The 25,664-nt window shown below is 46.9% G+C and overlaps 1 protein-coding gene across 1 annotated transcript in view; it reads right to left on the bottom strand.

The window, feature by feature from the left end:
* The window catches only part of ERGIC1 (endoplasmic reticulum-golgi intermediate compartment 1), a 36,979-nt gene extending 13,455 nt beyond the window's left edge, over positions 1-23,524 (bottom strand). Inside the window, exons 1-7 of the mRNA XM_015641954.3 lie at positions 23,296-23,524; positions 21,976-22,037; positions 15,872-15,944; positions 6,559-6,653; positions 5,757-5,881; positions 3,395-3,499; positions 198-258 (exon numbers count right to left, since the gene is read on the bottom strand). Coding sequence (XP_015497440.1) covers positions 198-258; positions 3,395-3,499; positions 5,757-5,881; positions 6,559-6,653; positions 15,872-15,944; positions 21,976-22,037; positions 23,296-23,363 — 589 coding nt within the window. The 5' untranslated portion in view covers positions 23,364-23,524. The remainder of the gene's footprint in view (positions 1-197; positions 259-3,394; positions 3,500-5,756; positions 5,882-6,558; positions 6,654-15,871; positions 15,945-21,975; positions 22,038-23,295) is intronic.
* Positions 23,525-25,664: the final 2,140 nt, after the last annotated feature.

The following is a 25,664-nucleotide window of genomic DNA, read 5'->3' as shown; positions in this document are numbered from 1 at the left end:
CAGGGACTGCAAAGGACCTTTTGGGCAAAGCCTTTTCTGTAGCACTGCAGGAAATGGAAATGTCAGCCAGCAATGTCTGGATCATTTTGGCTAAAGAGGCAAATGAAAGACTCCTGGACACAGCAGTGTTGCATGAATGGCCCTGCTTTCCCTCCTGCAGGGGGTGGCTGAGAGCTGCAATCCCCAGGAATACCCACGGTTTGAGCTGAGCTTGTCTGCTCCCTCCAAGGCATTGAATGCTCCGTGAACGTTGTGGACCTGGAAAGCAAAAAGGAGGATGAAGAAACTCTGCTCTGACTTGATTCTCTTGACCTTTGCTTCCCTACCCTGTAACCAGGGGATCAGCCTGATTCAACCTTTCCAAAAAACAAAGCCTTAACCCAGTAAAAGATGACCCCAAATATCTTCCAGTGACCATCATCACAGTGGTTGGCTCCAAGTGAAAAAGCTGATTTCACAACACCTTACAAGATGAAACTTCAAAACCACTCCAAAGTTAAAGGAATTGCAGTTGGAAGAGGCCAGTTGTGAAACTTTCACCGTGAGGTATTTCCTAAGAGCTTTGCAGAGTTAACTGGGAAATTAATTTATCAGGCTGAAAGGGAAATAAATGGGAGTCACACTGGGGTTAAAACTCAGGAGTTCTCCTCTAGAGGGGCTCATGTCAGAGCAGCTGGGTCTGTACATCAGCCTTGGGGATGGGAAGGACACATCCCAACACTGACATCCCTTCAGTTTTTCCTGCAGCTGATTTCAGACCTGTGAGTGTCTGTTTGCCCAGAGTAACAGGATTTCCATGCCCTGCACATGCTGTGACCTGGAGTCTGATCTCCACCAACAGAATAATCCATGTGTGAACTCTCCAGACTGGGAAAAGCCCATGGCAGCAGCTGTAGGTCAGAGGTTGTGCTGCTCACAAGGCACAAAGAAAGGACAAAGAACTCCACAACCCAGAAGTTCCTGACCTGAAGTCAGACAACAGGGAAGAAGAGTTTGGAAGGAGGATTTGGTCATGGGTGTGACAGTTTCACCTCACCAACAGGGCAATGCCATCTCCTCCCCAGACCCTCTCAACAGCTGACAGCACGTGGATGTATCTGCCTCATCCTAATGGACATTTCCCTATTCCCAACACCACGCAGTGGGTGATGGAGGAAGCAGCAATGAACCGGGTTTGCTCAGCAGAAAGGAAATTCTGGAGGGACAAAATCATCAGCAAGTTCAACTGGAAGGTGCTGGGAACAGGAGCAGAGCAAAAGCAACAGCTGATCCTGCTGAAGGGCCTTTTGCTCTGCTGGAATTTCACACAACCATTCCCAAACTACATCTGCAAGCTGTGCTCATTCTTTACTCACTGTAAAAGGTGTAAGAAGAAAAAGAAGCCCCCCAGAGCAGGCTACAGTGTTATGCTCCATTCTTGATACAGCTAAGAAGTCTTTTATAGAATATCTGGGCCAGAGACTTTAAGGTCCACTTCAAACTTTTCCCATATTTCCCCCTTGTGTACACAAGACCAAAATTCAAACCAATGAGTTCCCACCTCCAGCTGTCAGGTAACCCAGTGAAGAGAGAGATGTGGAAATAGGAAATACTGCATTTTTAATCATGATTTCTACTGAGTTCTACATTATGGTTTTGAATAGCCCTGGTTTTAACCTTATCAGGAGAGCCCCTGATACATCTTCTGTTTCCTCACCTCTCTCCTTACTGGGTTACCTGACATGCAGGAACTCACTGCATGAGTTTGAATTCTGCAGGTTTTACATTTGTTCTCATCTAAATGAGGGAGAAATCTCCATGAAGTCTGCCACTATTGTGCATGAAGCACTGATGAAGACTCAAAGCTCATTCAGTGCCAGAAGATATTTAAATCTCTGTTTCAAAGAGACTGGTTTTTCTGGAGAACACACAGCATGTCCCTCAGTGGATCACTGTGGCAGAGTCAGTAACAAGCCACAAACTCCCAGCACATGACACAAGGCAATGAGAAGCTCCTCACCCTCTTTAAGGAATACAAGCTTTTATTACATCAAAGCAGGTGGAGACGACCTGAAATATTCAAAGGTGCACCTAGACAGATTTAAAGCTCTCCACACTTGCTGGCTCTCACTGCCTGCTGACTCGTGGTAGCACCTGTTTGGTGAACAGATCCTTCTTTAATTTGTGCTGCTGAAGTGCTGTTTGCCTGCAGCACCAGCAGCACCTCCTGCTCCCTCCCTGAGCACTCAGCCCAGCAGTTATCCTGAACTCTGACAATACTCATCTGAACTTGTCCGAGTCAGGAGCCAACTCCACCTTTGCTAGACAGGTTTCTCACCACAAGAACTGAAGGCACTTGCTGCTTGTCTCTCCAGGCTCCTCCTTCATGCTGATTCACCCTCCAGCTGCCTTACTCCAGCAGTCCATGATAAAACAATGGGAATGCTCCCTCGGAGCGCCCATTTCCCACGCAGGCTGCACAACTCCCTATTACCACTCACCCAATATTTTCCATAATCTCAGTGTGCTTTACAGACATTAAGCCAAGCTTATTTATACGCTAATATTTCCTCGTTCCCACACAAGATATTTCCTAAAAGAAGCCGGGAGCAGAATCAGAAGACTACAAAGCAACGCTTAGACTCGTTAGCATGAAAAAGGGTTTTGGAAGTGGGTGTAAAGGAGCAGACTAATGAGACGTCTGTGCTGAGGAAAGAAGATTACAGAGAGACTATGGGTAAGCAATGTTTAGGGTGAGTCTCAAACTGGGTGTGCACATGTGGAACTCCCACCTGTGAGGCCAGCTCCTTGGAAGTAGGCTAGAGAAGTGCTGTAATCTGTCCTTATTGAGAAATCAGGTAATATTACATAACTTGCAGCACCCGGTGAAACCCTATCCACTGGGCAAGTGCATGCACTCAGCTTCTTCCCAGCAGGGAACTGGCACTGCTAAGTCTAACCTGTGTTCCACAGAACAAATGTGACTCTAGGTGTCTGCTATACAAGTACAGGGAAGTGAATTAAAAAGAGCTTGGCTGCTGCTGTGGTAAACACAGCAGTGAGGACACATCTTCCCTGGGCGCATCACTGCTCCTCCACTAAGGCAGAAAGGTTGGTTTGCTGTGCTCCTGCTAAAAACAGGATTTTCCTGAGCCACAAACCCTCATTTCTAACTCCTTGCCTGTGTCAGGAAGACAGCCACAGAGTTTTCCAAAAGCATTTTCAGTTTCAGAAGAAAACAGCACAGTTGCTCTGTGACTGGACACCGCTCCTGTCCCAGCTGGTGGCAGCTGTGAACTCTTCCAGACTTGAGCTCATGCTGCAGGGACACACAGGCCTTCCATAAAACCAAAGTGTCCAATATTAAACCACTCTCACTGCATTCCCCTACAGCCAGGGAATTTTCAGGACTCACCTGTAGCTTGTCCCCAAATGAGAGCTTGTGGATGACGTGAGTCATGTCGGGGTTCTGGGGCTGCGCCGTCGCGCTGTGCGTCGACACGTGGAAGTTACCAGGGACCTAAAATTAGCCAAGACAGGGAAGACAGGATTTCACATTTTATCCCTCAAGGCATTGCTAGGCTCTGTGATGTGACATGGGAATGCCTGGATGCATCCAGGAAGGTGGAAGAATCTGTGATACCTTCCTGCACCTGACCAACTCCACCACACTCACGTCCTGCAGCCCCCGAGTCTGGCACCCCCACACTGCTGATGCTCCTGACCAGCAGATGATGAGTGGTTCACTCCCAGCTCCAGGGATTCCCAGCACTCAGGGCTATGTCTTTCACCCCTACTAAAATAAAATTCCTGTCTCTCTTGCTCAATGTCTTACTCCCACATCTGGCATTTGCAAACGTGCCCACTGCTGCAGAGCAGCCCAGGAAGCTGGGGATGTTGAGATTGTGTGCAAGGATGAGTTTCATATAAAGAGAAAATCCACCACCAGCCCCACATGGGCATCCTTTACAAACTAACCTAGATCTTCCCCTTCTCCACTGTCAGGAGCCAGCAGGAGCCCATCCTTTCCATTTTTTTAATGGAGGGAAATACAAAGAGCTGAAAAACACAAGCTTCACCTAAAGGCTCAGCTCCAAGCCAGAAGAGGAGCCCTGGTGTCACTCTGATGGCACCACTCTGCATGCACACACTTCTCAGGTCACTAACCCTCAAGTCCTTCAGCAGACACAGCTCAATCACTGTCATGGAGGGTGCAAGAATATTTTCCTATTGAGAAAAGGTTGTGAAATGAAGCAACACTGAGGAGCAATCTGGCATGGCCCAAGGAGTGGGAGGGTGGTTATACAAGCGGTGCCTCTCTCTGCAGAGACACCTCACCAGCAGAGCCACAGGAGGCCACATGCCCATTCCATGTGCTTTCAGGAAAGCTGATTTAATGACTTGAGGAACAGCAGTGCATTCCTGGGAACACTTTCAGGTGTGGACACAAGCTGTGTCATAAACAAGCTCAGCAAACAGGGTGTCAGGCCCTGCAGCAAGCAGCACACACCATCATCTCACTGTCACCTTGTCCTCCCTCGGCAGCTGGGACAGCAACACCTGAGTGCAAGCCTTGCTTAAGTTTCCAAGCCTGGCCAGGTCCCACTCCAGCTCCCAGCTCAGCCTGTCCAATTCCTACCAAGGGCTGCAGACTTCCAGGTCACACACAAGAGATTCAGGTTTCCAGAGCCAGAAGTCCTGGGGTCAGCTCCTCTCCCTGTGACAGCTGTCCCAGCCACTAAACGAGACACAAATCAGCAGTGGAGGAAGCTCCTCACTGCCACATTCTGCACCCCCTTTTGGAGCTGCTTTTGTGGAGCAGGACACACCACATCCAGCAGACAAACCCCCAGGAATCTCAGCTCTGTGCTCTGGGAATTGTCTGGACAAGGACTACCTTCCCAAAAGCCCTTTCCCAGTTTTGTGGACTATCAGCTGCCAGTGATCCTGGTGGCTTAGAGATGAGGAAAAAGTCCTGGTTTTAAATCCCTCATCCTTTCCATGCCACAGAATCAGCAAGATGTTCTGTCTGTTATTTTTAGATGTGCTTTAACATGACCTGGGAGGAAAAGAAGGAAGTTGGATTCTGTAGCCTGTGGTACACGAAGAGGAGTGAATAAAGGGTGTGCCCTTCTTAGGACATCAGCGGGTCCCACCAGTGCCTCCCCCACCCCAGCAAGTCATCTCCAGCATTACACAGAAGATTATTCAATCCTGAACACACCCACCCCAAAGAGGAGCCTCCTCCAGGCCTGGATTTTCATTCCTTGAGACAGAAGCAGAGCATTCCCACCAAGCATGCGCGGGGCCTCGTGCTGTATTCCAAACATCCCAGCAAGGAGCCCTGGCAGCCTCCAGTAGGGAACATTCCTGTCATTCTGCAGCCCTCAGAACAAAGGAGAGCTGGGATGCAGCCATTGCCAAAGACCTCTGCACAGTGAGTCAGGCTTTGGAGGTGCAGAAGTTGTGAGGATAAACACAGAAGCCCTTTGGCATCTGTAGGGTTCTCGCACATCCCCTGAACATCGGGCTGCTGCACAGAGCTGCCCTCTCTGTTCAGCAATTCTGTCTCCATTACCTGCTTTGGAGAGTGAAGAAAACCCCTAATCTGACATATTCCCTGTGGGTCTGGCCATGCAGCCTCCTCTCCCCACAGTTGACATGAATTTCGGGTTCATGAACACACACACACGGCAGGAGAGACACACATGTTCAAATTTTCACTTTTACAAATGGATGCTGCCAGCACACCCTCACCCACTGTCTCTGCCACTCACCTTGTTGATGCTGAAGTGGCCCTCAAACCTGCAGCCATCCCCATTGTTGAGAGGGATCTTCATCGAGTTGTCAATGTGACCCACTTCATGCCTTCCCATTTCATCCTGGATGTCCAGACCAACCACTGCAGGGGTGGGAAGGAGAAGACAAAAAAAAAAAATAAAAATAAAATGAAATAAGTAACAGGAAGGTTTCATAGGAAACCTTTCATATTGCTTTTACTTGAAAAAAATTGACATCTTTTTTCCTGACATTTGACTAAACTGAGCTAATAATGCCCTTTGTCAGAAATTGCTATCCCAGAAAGACTTTGTAACCAAACTTTTCACGCTGCCTACTTGACACAAATACACCTCCCATGTCCTGCCAGCTGCCTGCAATCCCAAACACAAACAGAAAAACTTCAGGCAGACAAGGCAGGTGACTTGGGAAGAGCCAAGGACCAGCTGGTGCAGTCAGAGTTCCCAATGGAACTTGGCAGGTTTCTTGCTCCCAGACACAAAAAGGTTGCTATAACAAAAAAAAAANAAAAAAAAAAAAAAAAAAAAAAAAAAAAAAAAAAAAAAAAAAGAGAAAAAGGAAATGAGATTTAGAAAGAAGCCAGTGAAGGAGATCAGCCATTAACACATGGTCCAAGAAAACAGGTGCCCTGGCCTGAAACAAGGCAATGGGATATTGGCAGAGGCTGCAGCTACTTGATTTCCACCCTGTTACAGAAGAAGGGTCACTGTACCAGTCTGGGCCCATTTCAAGTATGACTTAAAGCACAAAGAAAAGCTGCTAAATGAAAGGGGTACTCACATTCACAGTGCAGGTTTGGCAAACTGATGTTCAGGTTCACTTCTATTTTCCCCCCGCTGTCTTTGTCTGGGTCATCCACGTAGAGCTCATTAACTCTGGAGGGCAAAAACACAGGTGGGTTCAGGCACAGGGCTGCTTCCCACAGGAAAAACACAAAAACTTGCACGGGGAGGGGGAAAAGGAGACTGGAAAGAAGAGGTTTGATTGTGTGATGGCTACAACAGAGGCACAGAGAGCAGGGAAAGCTCTCCAAGATGGAATGGGGGCAAATCATGGCTTCATTTGACTCCTTGCTGGCAAGTGCAGGAGGCTTTAAACAAGTTCTGCATCAGCAGAAAACAAAACTTCTGCTCTGCCTCCCACACTCTTCTCTACCCTGAGTTTTCAGAGGTGCTATGAAACAAGACCCTAATGCTGAAGAGGTGTCAGGTTATTGATCCAACCCTCCCCTCCCCTGGGCTGCTACTCCTTTTAGGCAGGAGGGAAGCATGTGTTTTTCCATTTGTTCCATAAATAGTTCTAGAGAAAGGCTGCTCTCAACTACCCCCCAGGAAAGCTTATTTGTGTCACTAATTGCCTTTTGTTATTGCCACCCAGCTGACAGAGCAGCAGCAAGAGGCAGCACGATGTATTTGTATCCTTCTCCTTAATATCACATTTCAATCTATGAATGGTAACCAAAAGTGGTGATTAAAATTGAGGAGAAGAGGATTTGAGCCAGGAACAGATGGGAAGAAACATCCTGGACAGCAGGATTTCACACACTCTACAGCAGAGTAACGTTGTCTCATAGCACCCACGGCGCTGGCACGCATCTCACAGGAGACAAAACACAGATAGAGAGGCAGAAGGATGTAAGAGTATAAATATTTATTGTTGGCACACACAATCCATCCGACACGTAAAAAAATAAATCAAAACAACCCCAGTGCTGAATTTGCTGAATGATCCTGGAGAATCTGCTCTGGGGAGACTCACCCCACCGAACAGAGACCATGGTGAGATTACCTAGAAGCTCTTTTCCCCCTTCAACAAATAAGATTTGACAATTTATCTTCCAGCTGGGCAGACTACAACACTATGGGAGCTTAGATTCAGGCAAATTACATAAAATGTAAGTAGTAAGTGCTCTGTAGCATTTTTATTTTACATTCAAAGTGCACTAAACTCTTTGACAAGCCCCACTGGAGAATCCACATGCTAACAGTCAAACCAGACTAAGGCAGCTACAAAACAGATTTAAAGTGATTTTGCTCTGGTGATACATCTCTGGGCCACGATGAACTGTTTGCCCTGTGGATGCAGAAGAAACAAACCTTCACGCTGAGAAAAACACATGCTGCCAGGTTTTTTGGAGGCAATTGCTCACAGGTCAGTGGGGTTTACAGACACTCATTTAAAACCAGCACAGCATTTGTCTTCGGCTTCACAGCCCTACCTTTCTCTGCTTTTAATTGGCTTGACAAGTTGCTTGCAATCATTACTCAACCTATTTTTCAAGTGATTAATAAAAATGACACAGAGGGAGGGGAAAGATTGCTCATCAGTGACCTAGTTAGCAACTTTTTGGCTGAGCCCTCTCCTCCAGGGTGGAATGCATTCTCTCCTCTAGTGTTCATTACTGACAGATTGGGCAGCGATTCGATTAAGTCATATATCCAAATAGGGCTGGGAGGAGCAGCTCCAGCCAGGATGGGCATTAATCCCCCAGAGCAGGCACCTCTCAGTGCTGCCATCCATTTCCAGTCCCAGCCAGCCCATTTCATAACCCCTGGCTCCTTCCCAGCGCGGCGCTGGCCGCGATGCCCGGCCGGTGTCGTGGGCACCTCGGCGTTCTGGCAAAAGGAGCCTTTGCAGCAGGGCTGGCAGAGCACAGGCAGGTGCAGCAGCCCAGCTGAACATCCCAGCTCTCTGCAGAAAAACCCTAGCATCCGTATTTGCTGATTCCTAACCCTGAACCTGTCAGGAACCGTGCGGCTCCGCAGCGAAGGCGCAGGAGCCTTCCGGTGATGAGCGAGTGAGGAAGAAAATTCTGATTTCTCTGGCAGAAATGTGAGGATGAATTGTGCCCATGGAAGCTCTGACAGAGGAAGGCAGGTGCTGAGGTCACTTGGCTGCTCGCTGGATCACTGAGGCACAGAGAAGTAGGACAGCTTGTCCAGGTCACACAGCCATTAGGTGCAGATAAAGGAAACTGGTTTCCTGTCCCGCACTCCGGTCACTGGACCAGCGGCTCCCAACCTGTCCCCTGGGCAAGGCTCACTTCCTCCTCCTCTTTACCCAGTCGCCCCCTGCCCCTCTCCTTCTCATGCTCCAAATTTCATCACCCATCACTCCACAGACATCAGACAGCTCGTGACAGTGGATCCTTCCTTTCCTGCCCCTCATTTCAACCCTCAGCGTCACCCTCCGTGGAGCACCCATCCAGCTGGATCCTGCTTCTCCCTCCCAGCTCCAGCCACTGCCTCCTCATGGCAGGATCAGCTCTTGCTGAAGGCTCAGACTGACAAATCCAGCTCCAAAGTGCATCCTTTGAGCATCACTGATGCTCCCTCTCACTACGGGGAGCCAAGGCTACAATGATGACACACCACAGGCTGCACTCATTGGGGCAAACCTCACAAGAAATGTTGTTTTCAACAAACTGGATATTTCTCTCCCCAAATATTTGGAGTATTGGAATTCTGGAAATCTCACAGGTAATGCAAATTTCCAGGGTTTCAGTGAACCAGTGGCACCCAGGTTTGGCACTCACATGTTCCTGGCTAGATCCTCCTCCCCGGGGCCACTCAGCCAAATTGCACACAGCCATCCTACTATTTAATCAGATTTTCCTAGGATGTCAGGAAAAGCACTGTTTACCCCCTCTAGCCACTCTCCCTGAAGAAATAATGTCTCTGGTGAAAAAAAAAAAGTTGTTGACTCTAATTTATAGCTGTCTGTCCTGGAATACAAAGTGTCCTGGGAGTAAGAGTGCCTTAACAGTAAATCTGGGATGGTCACAAGGGAAATAAAACCTGAGGCCAGGCAGAGAGAGACAGTGATATCGGTCATATTGTGACTCCAGAGGCAGGGTATACATTCTCCAAATGTGTAGGAGTTGCTGTTTTCCTGGCTGCTAAGGAATATTTGAATAAAAGCAGCACAATAAAGGAGGGTGAGGGCGCAGAGCTCTGAAAGTACAGCGAGTACAACACGACAGGTGAGAGCTGGAGCCTCCCACCACTGACCCAAGGAACAGCGGGGAAGTTTCTCCGTGATCCACACATCAGGAATCTGCTTCACTTCTAGAAAGAGCCACTTGAAAAATATTTCACATTCCTGAGTGATGCTGCTGGGCTGCTTACCCCGTTGGCTTACAAACTTCCAGCGTTCCACGCAGAAAGCTGCAGGGACCCTTTGGCCAGATCATGCCAATGGCACGTGAGAGCCAAGGAAAGGGGGCCACAGCAGCCAGAGGGCAATCCATGGCTCAGGGTTTTATCCAAAGAAAGTCAGACCTGTTCCCTGTGCTTCAGGTCTCAGATTTATGACACAACAGCTTCGTTTCCCCAGAAACAAAACTTTCCCAGTAATTTATTTCCACCCAGCAGCTCTGGCTGCTAACTTCAGCAGCTGAAGAGCCTGCAGCCCTTCGGATCCAAGGGTGGGCACTGCATCCACCTTCCAGAGCTCCCCCACTGCGTGGGTGCTCTGGAAACACATCTGCCTTGTCCTCTGTCCTCACTGTCCCAAATCCCTGCTTCAGGCTTTAGCCTTTTTTCTCACCCTTTCACGGCAAACAATCAGCCAGCCTCCTTCTCAGTCATCAGCCACAGAGAAAATACAGCCCCTTACTCCAGAAAGCTCCACTTTACCTTGTCCTCCAGCTCCCAGGAGGTACCCTCTGATCCCCAGGACCCCATCCCTCAGAGGGAAAACAATTACTCTTTCTTGAGGAAGCCCAAAGCTTCCCAAAAGACTTCCTCAGGTGAGCCCCCTTGGCTCCACTTGCCCCTTCAGCTCTAATCAACCACCTCCCAGAAACAAAACCCTCCACGCTGAGATTCCTGCACCACCACATTTTCAGTGGTGCCAGACCAGAAACCATCAGACAAATCTTCTTTTCTTTGTGTGAAGAAACAACAAGCAGGTCAGCAAACTCTCTCCTGCGTCATGTGTCTGTTGCTCTGGTATTTGTCACCTTCTGCATCCCAATCAGCTCCTCAGTGTGAAGGTCCTTGTCCCAGATCAGCTGTGGAGCACAGCAAACACGCTGCCCTACAAAGGAAGGAATTACAGCTCTCCAGGAGACAGGAAGAAGGAGAAGGGTCTGAAAGACGTCAATGTAGACTTGAGTCAGGAATTGCAAATGACATCATGACACGACCTTCTGCTTCCTGCAAGCCCACACAGGGCACACAACCCCGCACCAGTGTCTAACACCTCGTCTTAGGTAATCCCCGCCTTGCTACGCAAACATTAATTAAGCTTCTTACCTGCCTACTTCTCTCAGGGCTGCTAAGGATTACATCCTTCTGCAGAAAAGTGTCTGTCTCAAGGTCAGCCCGTGGCAGGAGCAGGATTACAGCTCCCATTCCCCTTTGCCTACAAAGCTGTGCTGCCCGTGCTGGCTCCAGCACTTCATCTGCCTCAAGATGAGCCAGCAGGGGTGGAGGTGCATCTCCAGCTTTGTGTCAGGACACAGGAACTGTGGCATCTCTTGGCTTGTGCTCCCAGATTACGGTTTGCAGCAGAAGAAACCCCTGCTGCAGCAGGACCTCACTCTGCTGGTTGGTACCATTTCCATGGGCTGAGAGCCACAAAACACACCCCACACACTCTGGAGAGCTACGGGACAAAAAGCCTCTGAAGACAGGTCTGGTGACAATCCTGCTGCTCTGCAGGATCAGTCCTGGGCATGCAAATGAATCCAGTGTGGACAAGGAACACTGCTCCCTGAAACTCCTGGAGTTTTGCTTCCTCCCACACTCCTGACAGCCTTCTTGGGGCTATTCTGTTTCAGGCCAGGAGCTGGGCTTTGATCATCCTAGTGGGTCCCTTCCAGCTCAGGGTATTCCGTGATTCCACTATTCATGGTTTGTGCATCCATGAAAAGGCAGTATTTTACAGCAAATATTCTGCTTGAGTAATTAATTGCCTTGCAGGAGGGCTCAGCTTTCCAATTAGCAAACTTGTCACTTCAGATAGGTTTTTGTCTGTTGTTACATTAAAAAAAAAAAAGAAAGAAAAAGCAAACACTGCCAGGAACAGTCTGTTGCTTCCTACAGTGTGTTGTGGCAGATGAATTAGCGTTGAGCAGCAACATTCATACCACAAGCACCACATTCATACCCTCCTACCCCTTCCCCTGGCTGCCAATGCAAGGCAGACTAGATTAGTTAATTACATCTTTAATCCTTAATGATGGAATACTTGGAAAACTATTATTGATCTTACAGGACATAATTCATGACCTAATTATGGTGATAAAACTGCGAGATTATTATCTTGCCAGCTATTAACGTCTAGTGCTGATCTGAGTTAATTAGAAAAGAGATGGGTGATTTCTATGCTTCTGATTTGCAACACAGCAGCAGAGGAATGAGGAGGCTGCTAAAGGCAGGACAAGCCATTTCTAGCCCTCAGACTACTCTCAACTCAACCAACCATTGATCAGGAAAAACCAGACACATTTAACCCATTAGTTTAATTTCTTCAGCCATTTGAATCATTGGCTCAGTGGGACAAGAGTGTTTTATGCTGTTCAAATTTCAGAGGTTCAAATGTGGAGCACAGACCTCCTTTCCTTTAATCTTTTACAGAATTCAGAAGATTCATCAAAGTTCTTGATACTGAATCACTTAGGTTGGAAAAGAGCTCCAAGATCATTGAGTCTAACCTGTGACCCATCTCCCAGCCCTGAGTGCCATGTCCAGGTGCTCCTTGGACATCTCCAGGGATGGGGACATTCCAATGCCTGGAGTTTGGACTAAGCCTTCAGTCACTCTCAGCCTGGACTAAACAAAAATAAAAATAAAAATCAAGCGGATCTTTGACTTCCAGAGTTGAACTCATCCTCCCCTTAATGGCAATGATGGGTTGTGACTGAGAAAAAAGCTGTTTCCCTCAGCTGTCCCTTCACTGTGCTTTTTCTGGGAAGGATGCAGCCCCACCTAAGTGCCAAGCTTGGATTTCCTTCGTGGCTGCTCACAGCTCTGTTAGGGTCACACGATAAATCTGGATGAGCAACTTGGGAGTTTTCTACCCTTCTTTTGGGCTGGTCTCCCCAGGAAACCCATCAGCAGCAGAATAGGATGTGCCTTTGGAGTGTTACCTCTTCCATGAGCTTCCTGCAGTGTCTTGGTTTGACTTCCTAACTGGAGTTAGCGCAGCCTCGGCGCTCATTAGAAATGCCCACACGAGTTATGACACAGCTGCTGTCCTCCCCACACAGGTAATGTTTGGGTTTAGGGCTATGACTGTGATCCTCGAGATGAGGCTGTCATTTCTTGGCTGCCTGCCACCCAGACAAGCCTTCAGCAGAGACTGTAAATGCTACGACAATGGGTTGGTCAAGGAAAAACAGCTTTGAAGTTGGGCAAGAGCAGCCAAACCGAGATTTCGAGTAACGCCAGGCACTGAGGCTGCTGCATTCGTGTGAACGTGGAAGAAAGTCCAGCAGTGGGCAGGAGCCAGCGAGTATTTGGGGTCAGTGTGGTGCAGAGCAGACCTCCTTTTCTCATGTTGCAGCACGAGCTCAACAAACCACACCAACCTCTTGGTTTGAAAGCAGCCACCGAGGGAAGCTCTGGGTGCTGAGAGTCAGACAGGGAATCCTGTGGGCTGAGGTTGCCCTGAAGGAGCTGTCCCTGCACACACCCCACGCACAATTACTCGGTGGAACAGGGCTCTGAGGGAAGCAGGAGAGCTCAGCAAGGAACCTGCCATGTCTCTGATGTAAAACACCAGGTCAAGTGCTCACCTTGTCATCAAAACTGTGCAGCTCTCCCCACCCAACTGGGCTCTGCCAAGTGCTTTAAGGGAAATACGACACAAAAGGAGAAAGAGTGATGTGGTCTCTCAGCACAGCTGGCAGTGACAAAGCAGGGAAGTTCATCCCATGTCACTGCACACCTGTAATCATTCAAGTCCTGGCTGCCACTGGGAAACTTCTAGCTGGTGAGCTATCTGTTACAGGAGACTCTTAATACTAAAAAAAATAAATAAAAGCCTTGAAGGTTACAGTAAAAGTTGATGAGAACTGAACAGTTTGCACATAAGGAATGTTCCATATATTTATAAGTATTTGGATCCTGAGCAAGCAAGGCTCAAACACCTTTTTGAGACAGCATGTCCCCTGTTATTTGCTATCACCCAGTTTAATGGCAGCACAGAGTTCTCACAAGTTCCAGCCCATGCACAGCTCCCAGTGCTGCTGAGGCTCTGCTGCTGCCTCACAATGCACTGCCAGTAATACCTGACTGAAAGGGAACCACAAGACTTCACAACAACTTGTACTGGGTTTCTCTTCTGAGAAGAGAAGAGAAATGGAAAAATAAAAGTTTACTCCTGCTTTCGAAGTCACTGAACTGGGAAGGACTTAAAGTGACTTTCTGAAGTATTTCCACTGTTCTGGGAGAGCCTTTTCACAACTGCTGGGGGTGAATGTTCCCAGCAAGAGTCTGGTGACTTGTAACTCATCAGAAGGAGGTTTTCCTACTCTTTTGTGTGAGCTTTTGTGTTGGACAGTCCATGACGAATCAGGTTCCTGCAGTCATTTGTCCCAGACTCTTGCATGACATCCTCTCCCAAATGTTACTGCTTTATTGCCTCCTCCCCACACAGCTCCTGCTGGGAAAGGCACTTCACCATTTCTCCGAGGTTTTAATGAGGAACTTGCCAGCTGAGCACACTTATGGCACTTCCCAATATTTTTGTGGAAAATGCATCATCTTCTTAAGGAAAAAGCAAGAAGAGGCCTCAGAGAATTATGCAGTTGTGCTGTTCAAAAAGGAATTTCTAGTCAGGAAACTGCCACTACATAAAGCAGTTATGTGCACTCCAATAACTGAGTCAAAACTAGGTAAATATTACTATTTCCTCCTGTAAAGCATTAACTGAAAGGAAAAAGAGAACCAGGCAAGAGAATGAGATCTAAGAGGAGAGCAAGAAAAAGCAGTGCTTTACTCAAAGCAGTCTGTCTAGCTTTTCCCTGTTTTTTAAAACAAGAAACCCAAGGAAACTCAGCTCTGTGAAGTGGCTGATAAGGTGACCCCGGATTTCACAAGCAAACACATGGAATGAAGTCAGAGAAACAGTGAGCAAGCAAGAAATCTGAGATACCATCTCTGAAGTAAACGTGCAACAGGCACAAAAAAGCGATCTTGAGCTCAATTACACTCCTGCCTTCAGTTAAACATTAGTCAACATTAACATTATTCCTGAAATTATATTCTTGATCCAAGACAGAGCCGTGCAAAAACAACAAAGAGCCTCTTGGTTATCAAAATGCTCAATCTAAGCAAGGTTTGGGAGCCTTTTTGCTCAGCACTGACATCTGTTGCTATCAGGAGCATCATGTGAGCCTGACAGGAGTTCCACCCTTCCCAGCTATCCAGGAACTGTGCCTCACACTCAGTGAGCTCACTGCCACATCAGCAGGGTGATGGAGAAGGTTTCCTAGAGCCCCAAACAAAGGCAGATGTGTCAAGAGTTACCAAAAGTTTACTTCGAGGCAGGAAGAACATGAGAACAGGGGAAAAAAATAAAAATCTGATTAACTCAGTGTTAATAAGTACTTCATGATTGTTCAGTGAGCAATTTTTAAAAGTAGAAATTATTTCCATTCTTCTCAAAGCTGTCATCACCTGGGGCAATTTGTCCTCAGGCACAAAACCTGTGAACAAGGTTTCCTAGTAAGACTCAACAGAAGAAGAAAAAATTCAGACATTAATAAAGCATGAATTGGAGATTCAGCTCTGACATTATTAAAAAAAAGCAATTATTGATATTAAACTAATAATTCTTATTTTATGCAATCCATTTCTCCATGCTGCTAATTATGCAATCCAGCACGCAGCTAATAAAGGATCAAGTGAGTCTGGAACAGCTTCCTCTATCAAAAATAGTTCAGAACCAAGTTTGCCTATTAATTTTAGCAAATTAAAAAGCTGAATGGACGTCTGAGAATTTGGACTCAACCTAAAGGAATCCCAAAGCCATTAGGCAACTAAATGACCTAGTGAAATTACAGGAATATTTCTCTCAGATAACAGTAAAGCTGTAAAGATTCACATCCACACAAAGAAGGGAAAACATGACTTTTACTTACATTTCAGTGGCTATGAATCCGGTGAGCTCAGACAGGAAGAGAAACAATATGAAGAGACAGCAGCAGACAGAGACTGGAACAGAGGTAAGGAGAGGAAAAGGTTAGTTCTGTACATCTAACAATGACAAAACCTGTTCTCACACAGCCATATCATTCCCCCCATGGATATGCCACCCATACACAATTGGGAATTAACAATCTTTAGAGTCCAGAGGAGCCCACCAGGGCAGTGACTTCAATGCCATGCCAATATCCAAACATCCTGAGAGGTATCTTCCCTTTTTGGTCACTTTTTCTGTGATGATTTCCATCTCCCCACATCTCCTGCATTCTCATTTTCAGCACACAATGCCAGCACTCCCTCTTCTTGACACAGCTGCTTGACCACATCACTTCTCCGGAGCCTTGGCTCCCAATTTTATCACTATTAAAACCTCCAGAAGGCAAAAAGAACCAGCACCTCCTTGCTTTGAAAGCACACAGCCCCCTGACACGGTGTTTTGGGGATGAGGAGACGTTTTGGTTCTGTGTCAGGCACCTCACAGCCTGCACTCCCAGAGCTGGCACAGCAGAGATATGGCAATACTGGGATTGTGCCTGACTTCTCTAATTTCTCCATTTGCTGGCACGTTGACTTTGCAGAGAGGGAAAATCCCCACTGATGGAATTGTGAGGTACCCAGACAAGTCCCATGTCTTTCCTAAGAATTCCAACCTGGAATTGCATGGAGGGAACCCAAAGTAACTGGAATGTTACTGTTTATTCTTCACCAGGAAATATTCAAGCCACTGACCAGGGACATTCAAGCAGCAGAGACAGTCACAGGAGGGGCTGGAAGGAAGCACAGCTGAAAATCCTATGGATCAGGGATGACTGGAGCAGACAAGGATGTGCCAGCTCAAGGAGACAGGGCTGCAGTGTGTCTCTGTGTTAAATACAATACTCAAATTCACCATGAATCACTCACAGAAGGGCAAAGCAGGAACTGACAGGCTCTTGCAGGGCTGTGACAGCCAGAGCACAATCCCAGCACAACCCCTCCATCCCAGCACAGCTCTCTGTGAAATCACCACTTTACCAGAGCCACTAATTAGGGTTGAGAAATACACTTAAAACAAAAAAAAAAAAAGAAGCCCTGTTCCTCAACTTTATTCCACATGACCTGTGCACAAGGTCCTGAGTGCCCATTCCTTTGGGAAGCTCAAGTAACAACAGGCTGGGAACAATTCTATCACACAACAGCCCAGGTCCAAACTCCCTTGGTACAGAATGTGAGAGGCAAGGGAAGGAAAGAGGTGCTGAGGGCAAGGGCTCAGACAGACCCTTGAGTGACCTAGAGCCTCATGCCTCATTCTTCCAGTTCTGAGGAAAGAGAAATGCGTTGCTTCCCCTTCCTCATCAGAATAATTCCATAATTCATTTACTGACCCTCTCTAAAGTGCAAGGGATTAACAGAGATGCCAAAAAATCCACTAGCTAGGATGAGGAAGGAGAGGGAAAAAAACCCCTGAAGACCAGCAGGAAACCAGGAAGCAAGAAGGGATATTAATTCCTAAAGAGAAGCCTGAGATGGCCACACAGCTGCTCCCAAGTCATGGTGCCAGGACAGGGAAGGCCACCAGGGCTGTGACCCAGCTGAGCCCCTGGCACAGGGCACCAGGGGCTGGGGGAGGAGAAAGGTCTGCTTAAAAGCACAGCAGCAAATTCTTGTGAGAACATCCACACCTACTTAAAGATCCCAAAAAAAGAAACCAAGGCAGGACAGGAGTAGATCCAGTGTTTGTACTGCTGATCTGACAGAGACATGAGATCTCTGAGCTCTGGCAGTTGCAGGGGAGAGAGTCTGACACAGACAACCCTTTTTTCTTTAATTGCTTCCCATATTCCTTGCTGCTTGTTATAATCCCATAAAGGCTTTCCACAGCATCAGCCAGACCTCTCTGCTCCCAAGCACTTCTAGGAAAGCCTGCTACTACTAACTCTCTTAACTAAATTCTCTTCCAGAGCTTCCTCTCTCTTCCAATTTTTAAATTTCCTTCTCTGCTACTTACATAATCAAAATATCTTCTTTTCCAGCTCTTGCTCCCTCAAGTCTGTCTGCAGTTCTTGCAGTGAAGGTTCATGACAATACTTACCAAGCACAGCACAGTAAAATTCCACTAACCTGTATCTAAAAAACCCTGCAAGAATGCCCTGGAGTGCCTGGCAGGGGCTGACTTTCAAAGCTCCTCAATGCTCTTCCCAGTCTTCAAACCACTGAGTCAGTTTTGAAGCTGTAAAAGAGATTACTGAGGGTGGACATGAGAGGGGGATATAAAATCAGGAGCAGCCTGAAGGAGGTGAGTGGGGAACAACCACTCACTGTCTCTTCCAGTATGGGAACAACAGGGAAAGGGGAGGTTAAATACAAGAGAAGGTTTTCCTTTACACAACTAAATTCTGAAGATTTTTGACTATGGATGCTGAAGATGGTTAAGAAATAAAAGCTGTTAGATGACAGAAAGGAGTCACAGATGCCCTGAGGAAGAAATCCATTGAGGGATACTAAACACAAAGGAACCAACTCCAGCTCAGGAAGCTCAGGAGCCAAGTGAGCAAAGCCTGGTGAAGTGTTTAACCTGCCCCTCCTGCTCCTTCTCAGGCAGCTGCTGCCAGACACTGGAAAAGAGGACACTGACTGGTAAACTCTTCCTATACACACACATTTCCAGGGCAGGGGGAGCTTTTGGCATGAGACTCATGTGACAGCATTATCAGTTACTCTCTCCAGAGGCAGCATTTCCTCAGCTGCAGGACAGGAGCTCCTCTCTCAGCGTGGAGCTACAGGCACAGAGGACATTCCCAACACAGGAATTTATGCACGGGGTGCTTGAGCTGCTTCTTTCACAGTGAAGGCTTTTACTTGCTTCCATGCAAATGTGCAGTCCTACCACCCACATGTGACAAGCGTATTATATTTGGAAAAGTAGATTAAAGGCTGGAATCAGACAGAATCAAACAATTCATGCATAAAGCTTCGCTTAACTGCAAGAGCACGGCGACGTTCCCACAGAGCTCCAACAACAACTGAGACAGGTTTTTTAAAGCTCTAATATGATAACATGATCAATATATCAAAGGTTGCTGGTGTAGACACGCTGCTGTTGGCTAATCTGCAATCCCAAAAGGATGGGAAACTCTGCCAAGGTTTTTATTTCTGCACTAACCTTTTTGTACTTATCCCTTCTACTACATACCCTGTCTACGTACATTCCTGGCTCTGCCTCCCCACCCCACGAGAAATGGGAGAAAGACAAAGTGTTTAACACATCACACAGACTGAGAACGTGGAGCCATGTCTATATTAAGGCATAAAATTAATAGTATTTATTATTCAGTGGAGCAAACTGTTACGAAGAGCAAGGAACGGGTCCTGTTACAGGCGCCATGTGAATCATAACTTCGATATTTCCTGATGTGTATTTAAAACTCCAAACAGCACAGAGTATTTCTGGCTAACATTTCCATGTGTGCATACAACATGTGCATGCAAACTATGCATCCACAGCGATGGCTGGAGAGCAGGATGGTGCCAGCAGCTGCCTGGGCTGCAGGCTGCTCTCCAGAGCCCCACTGCTCCTGTCCAGCCAGCCAGGAGAGCTGCTGCCTCTGTACCCAAACATGGCCAGGTTGTCACCATGTCCTGTCACAGGGACACCACAGACACTCTACACACGGCAGGAGGACCTGCAAAAACTGGTGGAGGAGGGACAACAGCACGACGGAGATGCTGCCTGAAGAACGGGATTTTAATGAGGAGAAGGAATGAGTAACTCCTACACACTTCCCAGAGAAGTCCACAGTTGGACTGGACAAGACTCACTCCAAGTAAATGGCAGTGGACTGTTCTTGGTTCCTTCACTCCTAAGAAAGTTTGTAGCCAAGTGGTCACCAGACAGATCTGAAGTATCTTGTGTGCAGCGTTCACTGCAAATGGGGGAGTTAAAAAGCCATACCTAATAAAGCCTCAACAACACCAAATAAACCAAATAAAGCCAGCTGGCTTCTGACCTTGCTCATGTTCGAGATCATCTACTCTTCTCCCTCAAAATCCCTCAACACTTCCTGTCCCTTGGCTGCTTCTTCCCTAAAAGCCTTGGCCCCTTCAGCCCTGGTGTCAGGATGCTCTTTGCCATCTCTTCTTCTGTCATCTGATCTGTGCCTTCTTTCCTAATAAACCTTCATTTTTTTATTTTTTTTTTTTTGTGAAAATAGACCTTTTTACAATCCAAAACCCACTGCTGAAACCCTGCAGTAAGTCCATTCCTATTCCAGAAAGCCCCCAGCACCAGAAGTGATAGTGAACTAAGGTTTCAGCAGAAATCTTATGGAAAAGGCCAAAACTGACTGGATATTATAGACTATTTTATATCTGCTCTGTAAAACTTGGAGGATATAAAGCAAGCCAAAATAAAGTTGCAGTTGTAGTAATTCCACATGATTACTAAAGCCTAAAAGATTTTTTGAGAGGCAGAACCTTCCCTTGCACTCAAGCCTCCAAAGTTAACACAAGCTGACTTCCCTGAAGCATTTTATCACCAGGTCATGCAACCTTCCCAGGCTTCCAGCTGGCCTGGCAATGGGCTGGTCTCATCCTGGGCCTCCTACAACACCTAAGATTAGTGGCTTTCAAATTACAAGCCACAGGCTTGGTCAGACAGAAAAGCCCATTAGAAAAGCTGCTCACAGGATCCTCACAGGCAAAGCCACCAGTTTGTGGTTCAGAAGCTTCTATCAGGCAGCCTAAAAACGCTCTGAGAAAAAGAAGGAGAACCAGTTAGAGAAGAAAATCAAAGCCTGAGAAGCTGCAAATAACAATAGAGAGAAATAAGTCAGCTAATAATTGTAAGTAAGAGTCACAACCTTCAAGCCTTCCCACAACAGACTTATCACTTGAGCTGTTTACTGCAGATCTGAAAGCCTAAACTCCATGGCCTTTGATGTTTTTTTTTTTTGTTGTTTCTAAAATACTCTTTTGCAGGTGATTCATAACAAGACAAATTCTCAAAGGGATCCAAGTGGCACTGTGGGAACTCTTAGTTTCCAAAACAGAAGAGAAGGCAGGATCACTCACAAGTTCAAAGTGTTCTTTCAAAACACTAAATCTCATCCGCCCCTGAATTCCCAAACAGCTTGAGTCAAGCTCTTTGTTCACAACTTCAGCAAACCCAAATGGGAGTTGGGATACAATTAATTGAGTGGCCAGGAGAGCTCAGGGGACAAGGACTCTTGAGAGTAAATATTTGGGGAAATGTGTTATCTTCACAGAAGCACAGGCTGGTTGAAGCTGGCATGACCTCTCTGGAGATCATCCCATCCAACTCCCCCGCCCCGAGCAGGTTGCTCAGGGCCAGCTCTGGTTGTTTGGAGCATCCCCAAGGATGGAGACTCCACATCACCCTCAGCAAGCTGTTCTTGGAGGATGCTCACAGCGAGGAGTTCCTTCAGCTCACAGAGGGCTCTCCTTTGTGTCCTGATTCACAGGCACTGACTCAGTCCTGCGTGCTGTCACCAAGGGATGTGACATCACTCACGTCAGCAATGACATACAAGACTACTGACCCATCTGAACGGGGCACAGCTCCCTGATCAAAGGCAGTCCCTGCTCCAAGGGACAGGAAAGCTGCATGAGCAGGGTAATGACAGGCCCGGCAGGATCAGCCTGATCGATGTTTACCAAGCCCTCTGCCCAGCCAGCTCGCTGCACATAATTGTGTGAAATGGCATTACTCAGCCTCCAGCCTCTCCCAGGAGCAGGCAGGAAGGAAAAGGGGCCCAAGGCAAGAGATCTGTATCAGCCAAAAGTCTGTGTATTGATCCACAGGAGTGAGAGTGGATCGCTGGTGGTGGTTGGACCTGGAGGCTCTTTAGGGTCCCTTCCAACCCAAACCACTCTACAATTCTGAATTCACACAAACTATTCCACTGTTTGCTGCCTCAGCAACAAAGGACACCCTTTCCAATGCTTAACATCCCTTTAAAAAAATCCCCTGCAGACAGAGAGGCCAAACAATCTTTAATTTTAGAGCAGGGCTATGCAAGGACATCAAAAAGAAGTTACTTACTAATGGCCCCTGTGTAGGTTGGCTGTGTAAGGTCTTTTGGCACCTTCCTGTAGATGTCAAACCTGAAAGAGGAAAAGCATCAGCCATAAAACAGGTGGAACATTTCAATACATTTCATGCCCCCACAGGGATGAACGACGCTGAAGTTTTTTCCATCCAGCTTTCCAATTTTTTTCAGTAGGCAGGAGGATCTGGGAAGGAAAAAAACAAAAAAAAAACAAAACAAAAAACACCAACCCTTTGCTTTTGTACAATTATGTAACTGTGCTCTGTCTTGGCTCCCATTTCCAAAGCACTTCCCTCTGCCTCCCTGTTGTGGATCTGTGCAATCTGAGCTGTGAGAGCAGCCAGGCAAGAAGTCATGCTGGACAAGTTTATAGACCACTGTAAAAAGAAAAGGCTACTCTACAGACTCCTGATAAAGATATCTGGCAAAAAACCCGCAATGAAACACAACCTATATTGCCCCTGGTCATTTGTATCCTGCAAAGCCAGAAATAGACAACCCCTAAGTCAGAAATCCAGGTGTTGAGACAAAAAAACATCCCTTGGACATTGGATACAACAACAGAAATTAACCCAACAGGTTTGTTCCTCCCCCAGCAAAATCCAGTTTAATATTAGACCGTTGTTTTGATTCAGTCATAGCTTTTAATATCCATAGGGCTCAGCTTTGCTATTTTAAACTCCCCATGGTTAAACTCTCCCTGCCCTCATGTGTTAGCTGTATTATTTCCTACCACCTTGTGCTCCTGCACGCCCAGCCGCAATGAAGCTCTGACATCAGTTTTTCCATCACTCAATAAAAATTAATTAATGCATTAAAAACACCCACCCACCCTAAAGAAGGAAGTGACCGGTTCTCCCTCAAAATAACCTTTTTTTGCCACAAGTGGGTGAGAGTTGGTGCTTTTTCCAGCCCTGGAGAGGGCTTCCAAATTCCCAGGCTATGCTGCACCAAGATGAAATACCCCTGTGTTTATTCAGTAGCTCCTACTACATCAAATATTTTACTGGGAGTTTAAAAACGAGATCATTGTTCTTTTCTTTAGTCTTCAGCTGCTGAGATAACTCTGAGAAACTGCACCAACAGAACAGCATTTGCCCTGCAGGAGATCAGAAGGATACCGTGGAGTTGAAGCTCAGGAGTTGAAGCTGGAGGAAGAAGGGAAGAGGGAAGGGAGAGCAGGGGGGAGGATATTTCAGCTGCCCAGCTCGAGTCCTGAATAAGCTGTGCCATCACTTAACACCCCAACAACCCTCTGTGAGACAGCTGACAGCACTGCTGCACAGGAGCTGTGTTCTCATGACCCTTCTCACCTAAACAGAGCAGCAATATTCCCCAACCAAACAATCCATGTATGGTTTTCCAGCTGCCCCAGGAACATCTGGAAAGTGCTGTTCACATTCTTTCCACATCCACCGAAGCATCAGGATGGTGAAAGAACCCAAAGTAGCTGATGACATCATGGTCTCACAGGCAGAGGAAGCTGTTGCTCTCGCAGCCCATTAAATGCTGAAAGCTGGCGTCGTCTGGCCAAAGTCACAATAATAGATCAACAAGGCTAAAAAAGCTGAGAGAGAAACAGAGAGAGACAGAGCACGTGAACACCAGGAGCTGCTGAGTGTGAGCAAACACTCAGAAATAGGAAACAGCTCCAGGCTGGATTCAGTAAAAACAGCAGCGTGTGGATACTATAAAAGGAAGTTTGTTCTCACCATCAGAAATATTTACTAGTATTGAAATGATGGGCCATCACAGCATTAAAAGAAAAAAAACCCTGTTTTTTAAACAACTCACTGGAAAGCTGATGTCATATGAGGCAGAGCTCTCTCAAATTGTCATTTAATCACATAAGTAACACCCAACACCACAAATTAACTTCTCAGTGGCCTAAGTAAACTTGGATTAGGCAGAGACACTACAAAAAGTGCTCAATTAAGGTTTTATGGATGAAAGCAGAAGCTTGAAGGGTGACATCCAGAACTTGACCCAAGCAGAAGAGAAGGGAAGGAGGGAAGGTGCATTAAAGCTTGCACAAGGATGCCACAATGATCACAACAATCAAAAAACACAAGTTTGGGATAAGAAGCAAACGCTGCTAGTTAGATTTTGCTCACTGCTGTGTGATACCAGCAAATCCAAATGATCACCAGCCCAAAAGAAAAAAAAGGACTGGCTATGTGCAAGTCTCCTGGCAGGACAACCAGTTGCTTGGAAAAGACACATTCTGAGCTAGGAGGGTTCATGATCTGGCAAAAGAACAACAGTCCCCAGGGCTCCAGGGACTTCACATAAGGCATCTGATAATGGCCACAATTGATAGAATTTCCTCAGTCTGATCCCTGTGAGTGAAAACAGCAGTGGGGCTTACAGAGAAGGGCAAGGGGGAAGCCCAAATGACAAAGTTTGAGGAGAGTGATGGAGATGGCATGGCCAGGACAAAGAGACACCTTCCCTCTATTTAAACTCCAAATTAGAAGAAGATGTGAAATGTAAAGGATTCAATGACAGCTTGAAAATTATGTGAGACACCAGAGAGATGAAATGCTGGCAATGAGGACAGAACCCTAAAGAAGGCTTCATTAATTATAGATAATTATGAAAACAAGTAAATCAAGCAAATGTCTCAAACAAATCTGTGAAGTTGACAGGAGTTATTGTAACAGGAGACCCTAAGCCCCAAGAAATGAGAGATTTGTGGCAGCTCCTGAGACCTAAGGATTAAAAATCTGCCTCCACTAGAAAAGCCTTTCTCCTTTTGCCACTGGCTCCTTGCCTACTTCCCAGAACTGAAAGCAATCCCAGGAGAGCACTTACACTGTCCTGGGAAGAGAAAAGAATGAGGATTAGACACCAGAGATGATTTGTAATGCATGAGGGAGGAGGCAGCAAAGGGGAACAGGTTTTACTTGCCCTCAGGTCAGATGTTCCTGCAAGCACCTGCAGTAAAAATTCCAACAAGCCTCCAGGTTCCTGAGGCATTGGTCACTTGGAGGAGTATTTGTGCCCTGGGAACAGAGAGGAACCTCGTGCTCTGTTGCAAGAGCTGCCTCAAAGCACTGGGAGGTGTTGGTAACCCTGCAGGGAGCCTGGCTGTGCAGAGGGGCTGTACCTGCCAGCTCCCCGGGCACACACACCCTGTGCCACCCTCAGCATCCAGGGCCTGGCAATCACCCTAAGTGACCAGGAGAAACCAGGGAGTGGAATGACAATGCTCAGTGAACTCCCTGAACCTGCAGCTCATTCTGCTTTAGGAAGGGAGACATCACTCCACACCCCCAGAGCAGGCACGTGTGCATTTTCCACTGCACGCCATTTATATTTAGCTTTTGGCAAGTTTCTTCCTCCCCTTCAGAAAGACAAGACTTGTAAGGCCAAGTCGTATCTCTGAGTTGATCAATTAACATCGTTTCAGAGTGGAAACAACAAGCTTGCTGCTAGGAAGGTTCTTCCCCCAGGTCCTACGTGTTCTCATAAAGGGAAGGCTGGGCCTTGCAATTCCAGAATATGAGGCTAAAGATAGAATTAGGCTGTCATCAGCATAACAAAGGAATTTCCTGACACATCTGTAGTGTCTTTTCTTTCAATGGAGAGCAGGGTTGCAAACAAAGAAATCAAAAAAACCCGTTTGGCAATGTCAGAGTTTTGCAGGAACCAACACTCATAACTAACGTGAGGGAATGCT

This window comes from Parus major, chromosome 13 (assembly GCF_001522545.3).
Source record: "Parus major isolate Abel chromosome 13, Parus_major1.1, whole genome shotgun sequence".
NCBI classification, from domain to species: domain Eukaryota; kingdom Metazoa; phylum Chordata; class Aves; order Passeriformes; family Paridae; genus Parus; species Parus major.
Note: the sequence above shows the minus strand (reverse complement) of the source record. Positions and strands in the feature narration are given on the sequence as shown.